Raw genomic sequence first — 16,595 nt, 5'->3', positions numbered from 1 at the left:
TTCGAAACGAGAGAAGTTTTTTACTGTCTAAATATTAATCTTGGTCAAGCTGAAAGCACAGAATCGTTTACAGACGCTATCTCTTTACCGAATACGTACAGTGAACGCCACTGCGCGCGCGTGGTCGCCGCGATGGAGTCCCCCGAACCGGCTTCTTACGTGAAAGGTAGGCAAACGCTGAGAGCAAACTATGTGAAATATGTTCTTATAGTGTTTGTATAACTAAATGGAGCGTAATAGAATGAAGCCTCAATGAAGCGATTGCACAGGTTCGCAGCAACCGACTGCGCGTCTGCATGCATGCTTGTCCGCGAACTGTTTCGCTTTCGCCGCGTGCGCGTTTTCGCACCGTGCCATGAGCTTTAGGCCGCAGAATATGAGCATTTGACAGTATACAAGCAATCATCTTTGCGTGGGCGCTATCAGACCTGTTCAAAAATAATTTCATTGTAGAGACTTCGACGCCTACGGGGACTGTGATGTGCCGTCGCGACGATTCAATCGTCTTTTTTCGTCTAAATTCTTGGACGTTTCAATATTATTTCTCGAGTTGCGTCGCATTGTATGTTTATCGATGTTCTCAGCGTGCCATTTCCCGCTGCTTCTATTTTGTAATCCGGTGCATTAATTCATAACACAAACATGACCATATGCCATGCTTCTTTAAAAATGTGCTTCTTACCACTCCCTTTCCACTTCAGTGAACTTGCCAGTATCTATAGCATCGACAAGTTCATAGACTAAACCGTCATCACATTAGTCGGGCAGCGGACTCGGGCGAGCGTCTCAGTACGCGTTTTCCGAACATCGCAGACCCGGCGCCGTAGCAGAAATCTTCCTCGCGTCTGTGCTTGCTGCATACCCGATTTGTAGCCGATGATTGTTTGCCGGTTTTATGTTTCGTGCGCCAAGCTTCACGTAAAAAATTAAAATTAAATTATGGGGTTTTACGTGCCAAAACCACTTTCTGATTATGAGGCACGCCGTAGTGGAGGACTCCGGAAATTTTGACCACCTGGGGTTCTTTAACGTGCACCTAAATCTAAGTACACGGGTGTTTTCGCATTTCGCCTCCATCGAAATGCGGCCGCCGTGGCCGGGATTCGATCCCACGACCTTGTGCTCAGCAGCCTAACACCATAGCCACTGAGCAACCACGGCGGGTAAGCTTCACGTAGCTTGTTGTCCTGCGGCTACGTGTGAATCAGGCTGACACCGGGCTTCGTTGCGTACGTCCGGCAATGCGGCACCGAGCAGTAGCCTACCATGTTGCGCGCCTTCAAAGGCAGTCACTACCTATTGTGGTGCTTTCAAGCGTTGTAAAGGAGACACTCGAAGCGATAAAATCTCGCCACTAAATGAGGACCGCAGCGTACGAGGGAATTTAAACTCTCGTTTTCAGCTCGCTTCGGCGCGCCCGAAGCAGCCGACGCGGCCGCTATGTCCACGTGATCCCTCCTAGCACGTCATGCCGACGGTGGCGCCAGCTTTTCCAGTGGTGGAGCTCGAGGCCAATACACAAAAACATGGCATGTAACTTTTCTATTGCCTGATTTCTTTTTCATGATGTACAAATACATACTAAATGAAAGTAACTGAAGGCACGCATTAACGTACAGTGATGTTGCAAGCACTGCATCTTGAGTAAATCCACTGGTGCATTTGACCTTCACTTTTCCTTGAAACATGGGTTTCTAATGCTTTCTAATTTTAAATAGACTGAAAGAACTTCAGCGAGACCCTCTTATGTTATTACTGGTATTAAGAATACTGAGATGTAACAATGAGCAGTTGCTGCACTATGGACCTTTGTGTGTGTTCTACTATGGTAACATAAACCTCTTACTAGGATGTCGCCATGTTTCTTTATTGGCTACAACAGTTAAATATGGTTACTGGTTGTCTGCACTCAAAAGAAAAGGAATGCGAAATCGAGGGATAAAATGAGTCACCGACGACTACATTACTTCTTAATGCTAAATTTGAGCGAAGTTGTATACATGTTTTCATTTTGTGATATATTGAGGCAAAGAATTTGAGAGAGACATGTATGCAATATGTTCCCGGCTGCAGTGACCAGGTTTTCTTTGCCTGCTGTACTTACATATTTCTTATTTTTTTGCTTCTCCTACATAGCTAATTCATGCAACTCATGAATTGTGTTTTGCTGAGCACATTTAAATGCATGGGATTTACTTTGTGTGGAGTAGTGACGGAAGTCTATTCCTGTTTGAGGACCTACTTTCTCTTAAGGAGTGATATATAGATTTATTGATGTCATGTTCAGTGTCTGTTGGAGAGCCTTCACCAATACTCGGCTATAAAACTTTTGATGTGCTGAATAAGCACTGGCAGGAGCAGAATTGGGACACTTTGTGTTTGGAGAAGGAGCCATTGGGATAAAGGGCCATTGGGATCAAGGCTATTTGTGGAGAGAAGTTTCTGTTTGAAACACCGGTGCAATACATTCCAGTCTTATGCAGTAGGCATGAACAATTGTTCTTGATAGATATATAAAATCATAGTAGATTTTTAAGTGTCGCACTGTGGTCCAACCTAAGCATTCCTTTCGATATAAAGAGAGAAAAAAAGCTTGAATAGGTGTACTTGTGTTTGTGTTGGTCCTAACGGGGATCTCTCTACTGTTCCAGATGTGTCCATACCTCCTACAAGACATACAAGAAGTTGTTTTGTTTGGACTTTACCAGGAATCCAGCTCACTAGGCCTATCTCGGAAAGAATTAATTTATTTGCTGTGTGTTACCTGACACAGCAATTTGATATGTAATTTACTTGCCATTTTGATCATGAATATTGCTATGACACTTTTTATTCATTGCCAACTGTGCTTTTCTCCTGTATGGACCAAGTGTAATGACAAACCTACTTGCTGCCCTGTCACTCTGCTGAAATCATGAAAAAAAGGTTTTATTGCAGTGCCTGATATGCTATCATTAAGGTAAAGAAAGCAGGCTGCAAATGTATCAGCAGAGAATGTAACTTTGTCAAGATATTCTGCCATGTGGATATGTTTCTATATTATATATATATCAGTTCCACAGTTTCGGCATGTTTGCGGTAGTGTCAGTGGTAGAAATGAAACGAACTTAAGCTACCCTCAGTAGTTTGGAGTTTCATGCTGCTTGTGCTGAAGCTACAGAAAAGGACAATAGAAAATGTTTACAATGCACATATAGAGAAGCAATCTATTGTTTAATGTGGAGAAATATGGCGGTATTCTCCTCTACCGACAAAAGTGGGGCCATTCATTTCATTTCTTTGTAAATTCTGTGCTTTTCCGACTTTGTTTCATGTTTTTCATGTGATTTTATATTATTTTCTTTCATTCATATCTATATTTCATTTCATATGCTTCATGTGTTTCAGTACGACTCTATGGTTTTGCCTTGTTGCATTGTATAATTTATATATGAGAAAAACATACTACATTTAGTTTAATAGGTCAATGTGTAATGCAGTGTTAAATATGGAAAGCCATTTGAGTGTTTGGGAATAACATCAAAATTGAATGCTAAATCCAACCTCTGTGTATTGCCAGCAGGGGTTTGTATGTACTCAGGACACTTATTGCATATGGAGAGATAGGAACTTGTGTGAGACAGGTACTGCATTGGTGTGCGTGCCTCAACTGTAGTATGCGAGTTGCATAGACCAAGGTTATCCTGTATTTTCCTACAAGCGTGGCAACCCTTCTCGTTTGCTAATGTAGCATTATAGTTCCATCAAATGTGTGACAGATTCTTCACATGATCTTCACGTGCTCCCGGTGGCTTTGCAGGTTCCTTGTCGTCAGGGCCACTGGAGCAGTATGACTCGCTCGTGTCTGTGCGTGGCAAACTGCATTGCTGCCGGTTGTGCAGTTACAAGACTAGCCACAAATGTGACATGAAGAAACACCTGCGCACGCACACTGGCGAGCGCCCCTTCAAGTGCCGCTTCTGCCCCGAGGCATTCACTTGTGCTTCTGGCTTAAACCGACATGAACGCACACACACTGGCGAGCGCCCATTCAAGTGCCAGCTGTGCCCGCAAGCAATCACTCAGAGTTGCACCCTCACATGCCACGTACGCCGCCACACGCGAGCTCGTTCCTTTTCCTGCGCGCACTGCAGCGCATCCTTTTCGCAGAATCGGAAACTCTTGAACCACATGTCCTCTCACACTGGGGAGAATCCCTAAAGATCAGGCGCTTGCAGTTTTTTGTAGATCAATCGGTTGGTCGATTTGTTTGTGGAGCAAGTTACTTCTGAAATGCACGGAGAGGTTTCCGTGTCCGGACATATAGTTTCTGGTAATATTACCTAGAGGGAAGTTGACTCCATGGTCTATGAGAATGCCCTAAGAGGACTGCCTTCACATAACTTGACAGCTATGGGAGTTTTTACAGTGAAAGCATGTCAGCCTTTTTTGTGCATATTTTGTGCGATTTAGCTATGATTAGACACTTTCTTGCTCATAGACTGCTTTGCTAGACAACACTCCTAGTTGTGTATGACTCTGACGTATAATTCGAGTTGAAAAAAAAAAGGAAATGCTAACACTGCAATCTAGCAATCCTCTTCAATTCACGTAGTCAAGACCAATTTTCTCCATTCCTTCTGTAAACATTCATATGGTCATATGACTGGTTATCACAGGTTCTTGACTAATCTGTGGAATTTCTTCCCTTTACTTTGACTTATGAGTTTTCTGTTCTGATCCATTTCGTACAAAGGCAGAGGCAGTGGGACCTTCTTTATTCCTTCTAATAATTTCCTGTCCAAAAATTACAGCACTGCATCTCAAATACATAAAGCATTGGAACCAAGCAATATCACTTGACCTTGCTCCATACCTATGTGGAACAACCAAGGAAGAGATAGATAAATTGCTGACATACTTCACATTGTGGTCACCATTATCGTGTTCAATTTTTTTTCATATTTGCGTCACACAAATGTATATTTGAAGTATCAAACTCTAAGCTTAAATTGTTTTGCATACCGGGTTATGCATACTGGGTTGCATACCGGGTTAATGGTACCAGTGTTGTATTTAATGACCTCTGATTACATTTTAGTGGCTTTTAAAACCGTGGTAATATGGTCAGACTGTTTGTATGTTACATTTTACAGCCTTCCAACTTTCATTTATAGCACCAACTCATCAGTGAAATTAAACAAGAATATTTGGAAGAACTTCTTGCTCTATGGTTTACCTTTTTTTGATAGTTATTCACATTTTTGTTGAAAGAGTGATTTTTTACATACTGGAAGATAAGGTTACTGCTGCTCATGAAACTTCATGAAAGTTTCCTAAATCTGTTTTGATTGTATATCTGTATCGCTCAAAATTTGATTATGTTATTAAACATGTTACCACAAGGTCAGGCCCTGTTTTCACAAAACTTACTTTGTGCATTCTTTCATTTGCCGAGCTTTGGTGCCTGCTAATAACAATACTAATCACCATGAAAACTAGACTATTGTCCAGTGTATGACCCTTATAGATACCACAGTATTACCACTAGAAAGTAAAGTTTAGCTCAGGGGCTGCTATCTAAATACAAGGGAATTCTGAAAGTAAGTTTCATCATTTAATTTCGCGTGGTAACTTTATTGTAAAAAAAAAATGCGCTGTGGCATCATGAACTATGCTACTGCAACAACTCGCCCAATTTTCTGTCTTTTTGAACTATACACCTTCCACTATTTTGCCACATAGTCACCACAACATTGAAACATTTGTCGTAGCAGACAATCAGTTTGAAGAAACCACTCTGATAAAACTTGGTGTCAAATGATGCAATTGTTGCACAGCCTGCGCCACCTCAGCATTGTTTTGGAAGTGACGTCCCTAGAGGGTGCATTTCAACGCTCGTAACAAGTGGCCAGTCATACCGGATGAAAGCACATACTTGCATTGGTGACCACATTGTCTGCAGATATCTGTCTGCCATCAGGATTTCTACTCTAATAACCTCAGGCACGCTGGTCTGCTGCTACTGTCTCTTCCTCAGCACTCTATGCATGCGTCATTGCTCCTCTGATGACCCTCCTACCGCGATTCAACCAGTAAGGTGCTTCGATTCTTATGGCAATGGTTTGTTTAACATGTTGTACCATGTTCTTTTTTAAAAAAATAATGACGAAACTTGCTTTCAGAATGTCCCTCGTACATAAGAATGGAAAAAATCTGTTTTTTTTTTGTAACCGCTGCACTGAATTTGATGATGTTTTTGTCTTTCGTATTGTCACAAGCTGTCATGAACCGCGCCTGCCGCACAGACAGATGAAAGAAAGAAGAGGACGACGTTAGCCAAGCTGCCGCGAGACCGCTCTTCAACAACCGCGCCTATCAACCAGCTTCATCCGGTTTTGCATTAAACACCTCGTGTGTAACATTTGGTGGAGCTGTGCAGGGTAACTCCCACGACCTACAAAGGCGCCACCAGCACAAGAGCTACGCAGAAGCCGTCGCCGAAGCCGGCCTTTCGCCGTCGCGCTCAATCATGGCCACAGAGCAAAATACCCTCACCAGCAGTGCCTCGGCGAGCCCAGTCCCTATCCAGCACTACCGAGAGCCACGCACGTTCTTGGCGAAGGCAGAGGATGATGTGGATGGGATGGGAGAGCGTGGATGGGGCGCTACAAGCGTCCGCCACAAGCGCCACATGGTCTGCTCCAATCAGTTCCCCCTTCTAGCGTCCCCTTTGAGCAAGTTGGTATAGATCTTCTGGGCCCTTTCCCGCGATCCTCCAAGGGTAATCGTTGGGTTATCGTTTGCGTAGATCACCTTACCCGCTATTGTGAGACCGCCGCATTGCCATCGGCCACAGCTACAGAAGTTTCTAACTTCTTGCTGGCTAACATTATACTCCGACATGGACCCCCTCGCATAGTAATCAGCGATCGTGGGCGACAGTTTACTGCAGACGTGGTTGAAGAAACACTTCGTCTGTGTTCATGTAGCTTCCGCCATTCTACGCCCTACCATCCACAAACTAATGGTCTGGTCGAGCGCACAAACAGAACGCTTGCCAACATGCTGTCCATGTACGTCGATTCAGCACACAAGAATTGGGACAGTATCTTGCCTTTCATTACCTATGCCTTCAATACCGCGAGACACGAGACCACTGGTTACTCACCATTTTTCCTTCTGTATGCTCGTCCGCCGCGCTACACCCTCGACACCATATTTCCCTACTTCGCTCATGACAACGAATCAATTGATGAGATCCTATGTCGAGCAGAAGAAGCGCGACGTCTCGCTAGGCTACGCACCCTAGCATCGCAGGACCGGTCCAAGATACGCTATGACGGGCGTCACTGCCACGTTTACTTCGATCCTGGTGACCTTGTGTGGCTCTGGACGCCGCTGCGCAAGCGTGGCTTGTGCCAGAAGTTTCTCGCCCACTACGTCGGCCTTTACGTTATTCTGGAGCGCCTCAGCGAAGTAAACTACCGCATTGCGCGTCTCACGAGCAGTGGCCGACGCTCGGCCAAGGCTGAAGTGACACACGTCGCGCGTCTGAGGCGTTAAAACCCACGAGATGACTGACTCGCCCAGTGTGCTTCGTCTGCCAGCGGGGAAATGTCACAAGCTGTCATGAACCACGCCTGCCGCGCAGACAGATGAAAGAAAGAAGAGGACGACGTTAGCCAAGCTGCCGCGAGACCGCTCTTCAACAACCGCGCCTATCAACTAGCTTCATCCGGTTTTGCATTAAACACCTCGTGTGTAACAGTATGAAAAGTTGAAATATATTGAGTATAGTATGTGTATTTTTACAGTGAATCTATTAGTGTGACTAGAACTGCTAAAAAATGTTCTATGCCTGTTTCCACAGTGTTTTTGGAAAAACTAAATTTTTGAGGAACTTTGCGGTATGTTAAGGGTAATATGCAGGCAAATTTTGAATGGTCATGTATGGGTTAAATAAAGATTTAGAGACCTTCGTTTCTTCTTCATTGAGGAGCATTTTGTGAAACAAAGTTTTCCTGTTTCCATGGGTGGGCCAAAAACGAGCGGGATTTCGTATCTTGAGCAAATAAGGGCCACTGTCTGCTTAAGGTGTACCAAAAGTTTGAATTGTGTAGGTTCATGGCATGCTTTGAAAATAATTAGGGAATGCTTGTCTCTTGCAGGTTTTTTTATGTTATGCAGAGCATGTAGTTGCTTTTTCCTGGTCTCCTCGGTGAACTGTGTGAGGCAGATTGTTTACATTGCATTGAAATAAGAAGCATGTTGTGAGTGGCGAACGATAAATTTTTCATTTGTGTAGGTTGGTTATAGCCTTTTTGGAAAGTCACTTACTGAAGTGTGCCAAGGTGTCATATGGCTATTATATGCGATGTCTCGCAGTGCCCTAAAACAAATTTGCAAAACACCAGCTTCCAATTCAGTGAAAATAGAGGAAATTGTAAGCGCAATGTGGGGAAATACTTTCCCGTTCCTGGTTTAATTAAAAGCACTGTGAGTTAATAGCCTAACTGTTTCCCTATTTTCATGCTTCACACAAGGTTCTTAGTTGTTTACCCTGGTGCCCTCGGTGAATTAAACATTGCACCTTGTTTCTATTTGTGGAGAATGAGGGACCTATTGTGTGTAATATATAGGCAAAGTTTAAAGTCTGTGCGTGAATTTCGGCATTGCAATAAATTATGCATTGAAACATTTGGAAGTGTCATTTGCAAAGATTGGAACTTTAGTCAAAATACCTGCGTTCTTCCTTATGGTCTTATCATGCCTGTTTAAGGTAGAAGCAGGAACTATGGGTCTGGAAACATTTTACTGGCAGCTTTATTGTGCCTATAAATGCCTGTCTCATTGTGGGTTCTTATATTTGATTTTCATAGCCTAATAGTACAATCGAACGTCTATAATGAACTGCTTGGGGCATCCAAAATTATTTGTTATACAAATTACTCCATTGTAAACGTTGATCACCGTACCACTCATGCTAGAGCAGAGGCAGATAAAGAAAAATGGGGGCCCTGGGCTAATGCGCATGCAGGCCCCCTTTCCCTATACTGCCCCCCCCCCCCTTGTTGCCTGCTATGCTACTGGAAATATGCGATGTGTAATGAAGTAGAGTAGCCTGCCTGCGCCACAGCACCCTCGTCTTCTGCATTAGCTCGTGGTTGCTGTCCTTTGCCGAATGCTTGTGACTGCTACCCGTTCACGCCTGTTGCTAATAAATCTCTTAGCACATGTTTCATTTTAATTTCACCAAATTAAAAAGAACGAAGTGTGATCAACAGGATTAATATTATTGTTATTATTATAAGGAAAACAGAACTTGCTTGAAACGCGTGCTGTTGTAAACACCAACACATATGTTCACTTTGTGATTAATCTGTATTCTGTTTTCAGCAAAAGCTAGGCTTTAAAGAAAAGTTTAGGGCACTGAAGACGAACAAGAACGTAGAAAAGACAACACAGCTCAGACGTCGATCCTTCTGAACCTAGGCTTTGTTTGCATCACCAAGTTTAATCCCATGAGGAGACGCATGGTTGTATCCAAAACATTCTTTATTAAAATTCAAGCATCAGACTGCAGTAATCGTTATAGACATTACTCTGTAAATATGTAATAGATATATACAATACTTAAGGCAATACAAACACCATAAAAATGCGCTTGAATACAGATGAAAATTACCAACTGTAATTAGTACAAAACTTTATTTGATAATATTTTCGTTAAAGGTAAGACAAGCAAGGATGACACCAAATAATTGTGCACTATCAAAAACAATGAAAATACAGTTCTTTATAAGCACGCTAAATATCACAAGAAGAACAAACAAGAGACGAACAACGAAGATTTGCATATCTTGAATTACACTGCTCAGCGTTTCGTTGGCAACGTGGAGGATGGAAGGCGACACAACAAACTTATTGGAACAATTCATGTATAGCGCAAACAGTCCTCTTTTAAAATGGCATCTTTCGCGCCTTCGCTTTGGCGAAATCAGATATAGTCTGTTCGAAGGATAGATCGGGGACGAGGTCACTTTCAATGGACATGATAGCAAGCGAGTTCACCTTGTCGTCAAGGAGGCTCGAATGAAGGCGATTTTTTATCAGCGACAACTTGGAAAACGATTTTTCAGTCTCACAGTTTGCCATGGGTATGCTTAAGCACATTCGCAAATCGATAGAAAGGTTTGGAAACACATCAATAAGCTTCCTTTCGTGCAGCAACTTCATTATTCCCAGGAGACTCGTGTCCTGGCACACAGAGTTGTGCAGAAAGTTCGCAAACTGAACGATTTCAGTGGAAAATGCTGGCTCCAAATAATTTTTTTAGGTTTTCACCAACTTCTCAGCCTGCTGTGCCAGAGAGGCCTCGCTCCCAACTTCTGTCAGCAATTTTAAGAATCCGAACCTTTCGCAGAGTTCAGTGTAGGCAGGCTTTCGCACTTGCAAAGCAGAGCCTAGTCTGTCAAGTACAACATTGTAGGTCTCTACGATAAACTTTTTTCTACCTTGTAACGCACTATTGCTTTTTCCGTCCGGGTGCTTACTCAAAATGATGCATTTGCCCTGATCCTGATAACATTGATTGGTACTTAGCGTGCGTGCTTTCTCTTCGAAGGTATCAAAGAGAGGTCGCAAAGAATTAACAAAGCTTTCTAGAGAGCTCAGTAGGTCTACAGCAGTTGAAATTTCTAGGGCGTGTTTCTGAAGTGCTATGCTCGTTTTGTCAAAGCACTCCAAGATTTCACTCCAGAAAATCGCCACGAATGCAGTCTCTAGTTTTGTCATTTTCTTGAAGAGAGAGTGTGCTTCATTCCTAGTGTCACCATTTTCTTCCTCGTTCTTTGATATAGCTTCAAGGCAACACAAGACTGCATTGAAATTTTTCAGAATGGCCTTACATGATTCAGCGTGTCTTGACCACCTGGTCTCAGAGAGACTTTTCAAAACAAGCTGCTGGCCAGTTCCGCCCGTGCTGTCCAAAAGATACCTCCACCGCTTAGGTGAGGCAGCAAAGAACACATACAGTCTCTGAATTACAGTGAAAAATTTGAGTGCCTCAAGGCAACTGTCAACGCTACATGCGCCAACTAAGTTCAGTGAATGACCAGCACGTGGGACGTAGACTGCTGATTCGTTGAGGTGTTTTATGTGAGCTTGCAGTCCTTTGTATTTTCCTGACATATTACTCGCATTATCATAAGCTTGGCCCCTACAATCATCAATTGAGATGCCATTGGCCGTCAAGAGGGACATCACAGTATCGAAAAGATACGAGCCGGTATGCGATTCAATTGGAACAAATCCAAGAAAGCGTTCGTACACTTTCCCATTTAAATAGTATCCTAAAAGAACCGACAGCTGATCAACGTGAGTAAGGTCCGGAGTCGAATTAACAATTAAAGAGAAGTATTTTTCGTGTTTCACTTTGTCAACGAGACATTCCTTGACAGCCTTTGCCATATGCTCGATAAATTCATCACAAATGGTTTTTGACAGATACGATGGGTGACCTTTTTCTTTGTTCCCGTAGTGTTTGATGTGCTCTTCTAAAAAGGGATCAAACTTGGCACTGGCCTCAAGCACTCCCATATAATTGCCATTTCTCGTTGAACCAAAAATCTCCTCACTGCCCCTAAACGCTAGTTTGCGCTCAGCTAGAAACTTAACTACAATGACTCGCGCTTCAACACCTCTGTCCAGTAAGCGGTCTCAGTGACAAGATGCTTAACAAGCTCCTTGTCAATTGTGCTGCTTGAGTTAGAGTGCGCGAGCCATATGCTGCCACGTAGTTCCGGTGCTTGACGCTATTTTCATGTTCGCAAACCTTTTCTTCTGCTCTTTTCCAATCAGAAAAGCGGTGCGTGGTGAAAGCACTGGGGTTGCTTGAAATCGAAAATAGTTTGCACACGAAACAGTAAACGGAACCTTTGGACTCCGAGTACATTAACCAGTGTTGCTCGTTACCCTCCCCATTTACAGCCTTTCGCACGAGAAGATGAGGTGACATATAGCGTTTCTGAGTTTTGTATTGCCTTCCAGAAGACGGAAAATTTTCTACCCGATTTTGAAAATACAATGGCCCTTTCTCAAGGCATACACTCCGAAAGCTGTCAGTAATAACGTCCGGCCACTTAGCAGGGTCACTTCTGAGAATCTCACAATGTACCTCTTGCTGCTGGGGTGTCTGTACTTCTCTGTTGCCGCAACGAGAATCCGTCTCATTCGTCCTTTCGAGGCGCACTTTGTGGGTGGGAACATGATTATTTGAAGCCAAACTAACAGGAAACAAGTGAGTCGGTTCTTGGAGTGTTGTTTCCTGGCGCTTGTCAGTAGAAGGAGGCTCATCGGGGAGGTTGCATCGGGGAGGTTGCGCGCACGAGGGTTGCACCCTCGTGCGCGCTGCACACGAGGGTGCGCAGCGACTAGGCAGGAATAGGCCCTGGAGACAGGCCTTTGTGTCGAGCCCTCCAACTTCCCCATTCACTCTTCCACAACCCTAGCCCGAACAGTGAACATTCCATGCCCCACGGCACGCGGACAAAAGCACATGTGACGTCTTCTTTCCTTTCCTGCCTAGACTCTACCATCAGACTTATCATCATCTGCTATCGGACTCGTCCTCCCCCGCCCAAATCACCATCACGGTAAAGAAAAGTCGAATGGGAGGCACTGTTTGGTACTGCAGCACATCCTTTCTATGAAAATGACAGCGGCGGAACTATTTGAGAGGTGGAGGGTGGCGTGGTGGTGATGAGGGGCAAGGGAGATTTAGGTCCTCGTCCCACATTACATGTTTTAGGTGTTTCCTCCTTGCCCCTCCTCTCCAGACAGCACTGGACAGACGGACTGACAGGAAACCACGAACACTCTTCCAAGCAAACGCACCTCGCTTTGTACGAAAGAGGGCCCCGACGGGGTGGCGGGGGATTCCTGTTTTTGCAGCTCGACAAGCTCTCCCGAAATGATCAGGCTAAACGCATGCTGTTACATTAGGCGGGGGCCCCTGTCAGCTTGTTCTGGTTTTCTCACTTCATACATGTCGCTCGAAGTTCCGTTGCCCATGGTTCCATATACTAAGCAGGTTAGAATAAATGGGCCCCCTTCTACTACTGCCCGAGGTGAGGCCCTGGGCTGCACCTCCCTTAGCCCCCCCCCCCCCCCCTTAATCCAGCGCTGTGCTAGAGCAAATTAAGCAAAATGAAACCTTTGTTGAACATGAATTCAAGAGAGACTGTGAAATAAGTTGCTTTTTTTTTTACACACTTTGGCAGAATGCGCGACTGTAGCCAACATTATTGCACCGAGGTTGACGGCATGCGTGCTCCGCAGCAAAATACTGGAGCTGCGCAAAATAAAGCTGCAGTCCAATGCCGTTATCACATGCCTAGCCATTGAAATCCTTGATTTGTTTACAGGATCTTCATCACTGTTGCCTTCGTTGATATTGGCATCGTATCTGGTATAGTTGACTTCAAAGACATTGTCGGTCATCAGTTGCAGTTATATCATCACACTGCCAGTGTAGCACTGTGGTCCAACCGAAATATTCTTGTCGATGTAAAGGGAGAAAAAGCTTGTGTAGGTGTACTTGAGTTTGTGTTGGTCCTAACTGGGATCTCTTTGCTGTTACAGGTGTGTCCATACCTCCTACAAGACTTACAAGAAATTGTTTTGTTTGGGCTTTGCTAGGAATCCAGCTCACTAGGCTGATCTCAGGAAGAATTAATTTGTTTGCTGTGTGTTACATGACACAGCAATTTGATATGTGATTTGCTTGCCATTTTGATCATGAATATTGTTATGACTGTTTTTACTGATTGCCAACTGTGCTTTTCTCTTGTCTGGACCAAGTGATATGGCAAACCTACTTGCTGCCTGGTCGCTCTGCAGAAATCGTGAAAAAAAGGTTTTATTGCAGTGCCTGATATGCTATCATTAAGGTAAAGAAAGCAGGCTGCAAATGTATCAGCAGAGAATGTAACTTTGTGAAGATATTCTGCCATGTGGATATGTTTCTATATTATATATATATCAGTTCCACAGTTTCGGCATGTTTGCGGTAGTGTCAGTGGTAGAAATGAAACGAACTTAAGCTACCCTCAGTAGTTTGGAGTTTCATGCTGCTTTTGCTGAAGCTACAGAAAAGGATAATAGAAAATGTTTACAATGCACATATAGAGAAGCAATCTATTTAATGTGGAGAAATATGGTGGTATTCTCCTCTACCGACAAATGTGGGGCCATTCATTTCATTTCTTTGTAAATGCTGTGCTTTTCTGACTTTGTTTCATGTTTTTCATGTGATTTCATATTATTTTCTTTCATTCATATTTATATTTCATTTCATATGCTTCATGTGTTTCAGTACGACTCTATGGTTTTGCCTTGTTGCATTGTATAATTTATATACGAGAAAAACATACTACATTAAGTTTAATAGGTCAATGTGTAATGCAGTGTTAAATATGGAAAGCCATTTGAGTGTTTGGGCATAACATCAAAATTTAATGCTAAATCCAACCTCTGTGTATTGCCAGCAGGGGTTTGTATGTACTCAGGACACTTATTGCATATAGAGAGATAGGAACTTGTGTGAGGCAGGTACTGCATTGGTGTGCGTGCCTCAACTGTAATATGCGAGTTGGATAGACCAAGGTTCTCCTGTATTTTCCTACAAGTGTGGCAACCCTTCTCGTTTGCTAATGTAGCATTATTGTTCCATCAAATGTGTGACAGATTCTTCACATGATCTTCACGTGCTCCCTGTGGCTTTGCAGGTTCCTTGTCGTCAGGGCCACTGGAGCAGTACGACTCGCTCGTGTCTGTGCGTGGCAAACTGCATTGCTGCCGGTTGTGCAGTTACAAGACTAGCCACAAATTTGACATGAAGAAACACCTGCGCACGCACACTGGCGAGCGCCCCTTCAAGTGCCGCTTCTGCCCCGAGGCATTCACTTGTGCTTCTGGCTTAAACCGACATGAACGCACACACACTGGCGAGCGCCCATTCAAGTGCCACCTCTGCCCTGAGGCATTCATTACTGCTTCCAACTTCAAGCGGCATGTCCACACCCACTCAGGCGAGCGCCCATTCAAGTGTCGCTCCTGCCCGAGCGCATTCTGCGACAGTTCCACCCTGAACCGTCACGTCCGCACCCACTCAGGCGAGCGCCCTTTCAAGTGTTGCTTCTGCCCAGACCAATTTGCTCACAGTACCAGCCTGAACCGGCATGTCCTCACCCACACAGACGAGCGCCCATTCAAGTGTCGCTTCTGCCCGAGAACATTCTGCGACAGTTCCACCTTGAAGACGCATGTGCGCACGCATACAAAAGAACGCCCCTACCAGTGCCACCTGTGCCCACAAGCATTCATGCAGAAGTCCAATCTGACACGCCATGTGCGCATCCACACGTGAGAGCATTCCTTTTTCTGGAACCCACTGCAGCGCCTCGTTTCCGTTGCATCAGAAGCTCTATATCCACATGTCCTGTCACACTGAGGAGAAGCCCTAAAAGTCAAGGGCTTGGAGTTTTTCGTACATCAATCGGTTTATCGATTTGATTGTGGAGCAGGTCACTTCTCAAGTGCATAAAGAGGTTTCCGTGCCCAACCATATGAGTTCTTCCAATATTACCTAAAGTGAAGTTGACTCCACTGTCTATGAGAATGCCCTAAGACGACTGCCTTCATGTGAATTCACAGCTATGGGAGTTTGTAGAATAAAAGCATGTCAGTCTCTTTTGTGCATATTTTGTGGGTATTTAGCTGTGATTAGACACTTTCTCACTCCTATACTGCTTTGCGAGACAACACTCCTACCTGCGTATGACTATGACGTGTAATTCAAGATGAAAAAAAAAGGAAATGCTAACACTGCGATCTAGCAGTCCTCTTCTCATCACATAGTCAAGACTAAATTTCTCCACTTCTTCTGTAAACATTCATTTGGTCATATGACTGGTGCTATAGCTTCTTGACTAACCTGTGGAATTTTTTCCCTTTACTTTGACTTATGCGTATGATGCCGAAATTATTAAAAGCATGGCAGAAAAAAATTACTGCAGGAGATTTTAACTTCGTTTAGGCCTCATAATTCAATGCCACCAATGTTTTGTGTGAAGACTAAATTTTTCATTAACTTTGGCTTATAGCGTATTTAGCGTATAGTAGTATATAGCGTTAGTATAGGTAGCGTTAGCGTTAGTATAGTATATAGCGTATAGCGTACCAGCACATACGGCCAGAAAATGTTGCACATGTATATGGAGAAAAATAAACGGGTCTGAGGCAGTTGCCACCCAACTTGTGCGAGGCTGTTTGTTTTTGGCTTAAGATGACCACATATTCACGGAATGGGAAAGGACCTTTTCTGATAGCTTATAGCTGGTGAAAATACTAAAAACACTTGACCTTTTTTCTCTAACAGATGTGCACTTTACGCACAAAAAACTGTCTGGCCTTTGCACATTGCTCACTTCCACGGTTGGCATGTGCCACCATGCAGGGTCGCCAGTGTCTGGTGCTGTCAGTGCTAATGCAGGCTGCAAGCAGGTGGTGTGGCTGGAGGAAGACGTGCCGCAGAGCTGACATTGCTCTTTGGT

General features: G+C 44.0%; 1 protein-coding gene across 1 annotated transcript; it reads left to right on the top strand.

Annotated features, from left to right (window-relative positions):
* Window positions 1-13,611: 13,611 nt before the first annotated feature.
* On the top strand, window positions 13,612-15,735 carry LOC142557115 (uncharacterized). The gene has a single exon (XM_075668730.1). The coding sequence runs from the start codon at window positions 14,876-14,878 to the stop codon at window positions 15,407-15,409; it is 534 nt and encodes a 177-aa protein (XP_075524845.1). The 5' UTR covers window positions 13,612-14,875; the 3' UTR covers window positions 15,410-15,735.
* The last annotated feature ends 860 nt before the right edge of the window (window positions 15,736-16,595 follow it).

This window comes from Dermacentor variabilis, chromosome 9 (assembly GCF_050947875.1).
Source record: "Dermacentor variabilis isolate Ectoservices chromosome 9, ASM5094787v1, whole genome shotgun sequence".
NCBI lineage: Eukaryota > Metazoa > Arthropoda > Arachnida > Ixodida > Ixodidae > Dermacentor > Dermacentor variabilis.
The sequence above is the reverse complement of the archived record's forward strand: the minus strand, read 5'-3'. Positions and strand labels throughout refer to the sequence as shown.

What these genes read in the sequence shown, in the direction of transcription:
- LOC142557115 (XM_075668730.1), top strand. Translation starts at nt 14,876, where the DNA reads ATGAAGAAACACCTGCGCACGCACACTGGCGAGCGCCCCTTCAAGTGC.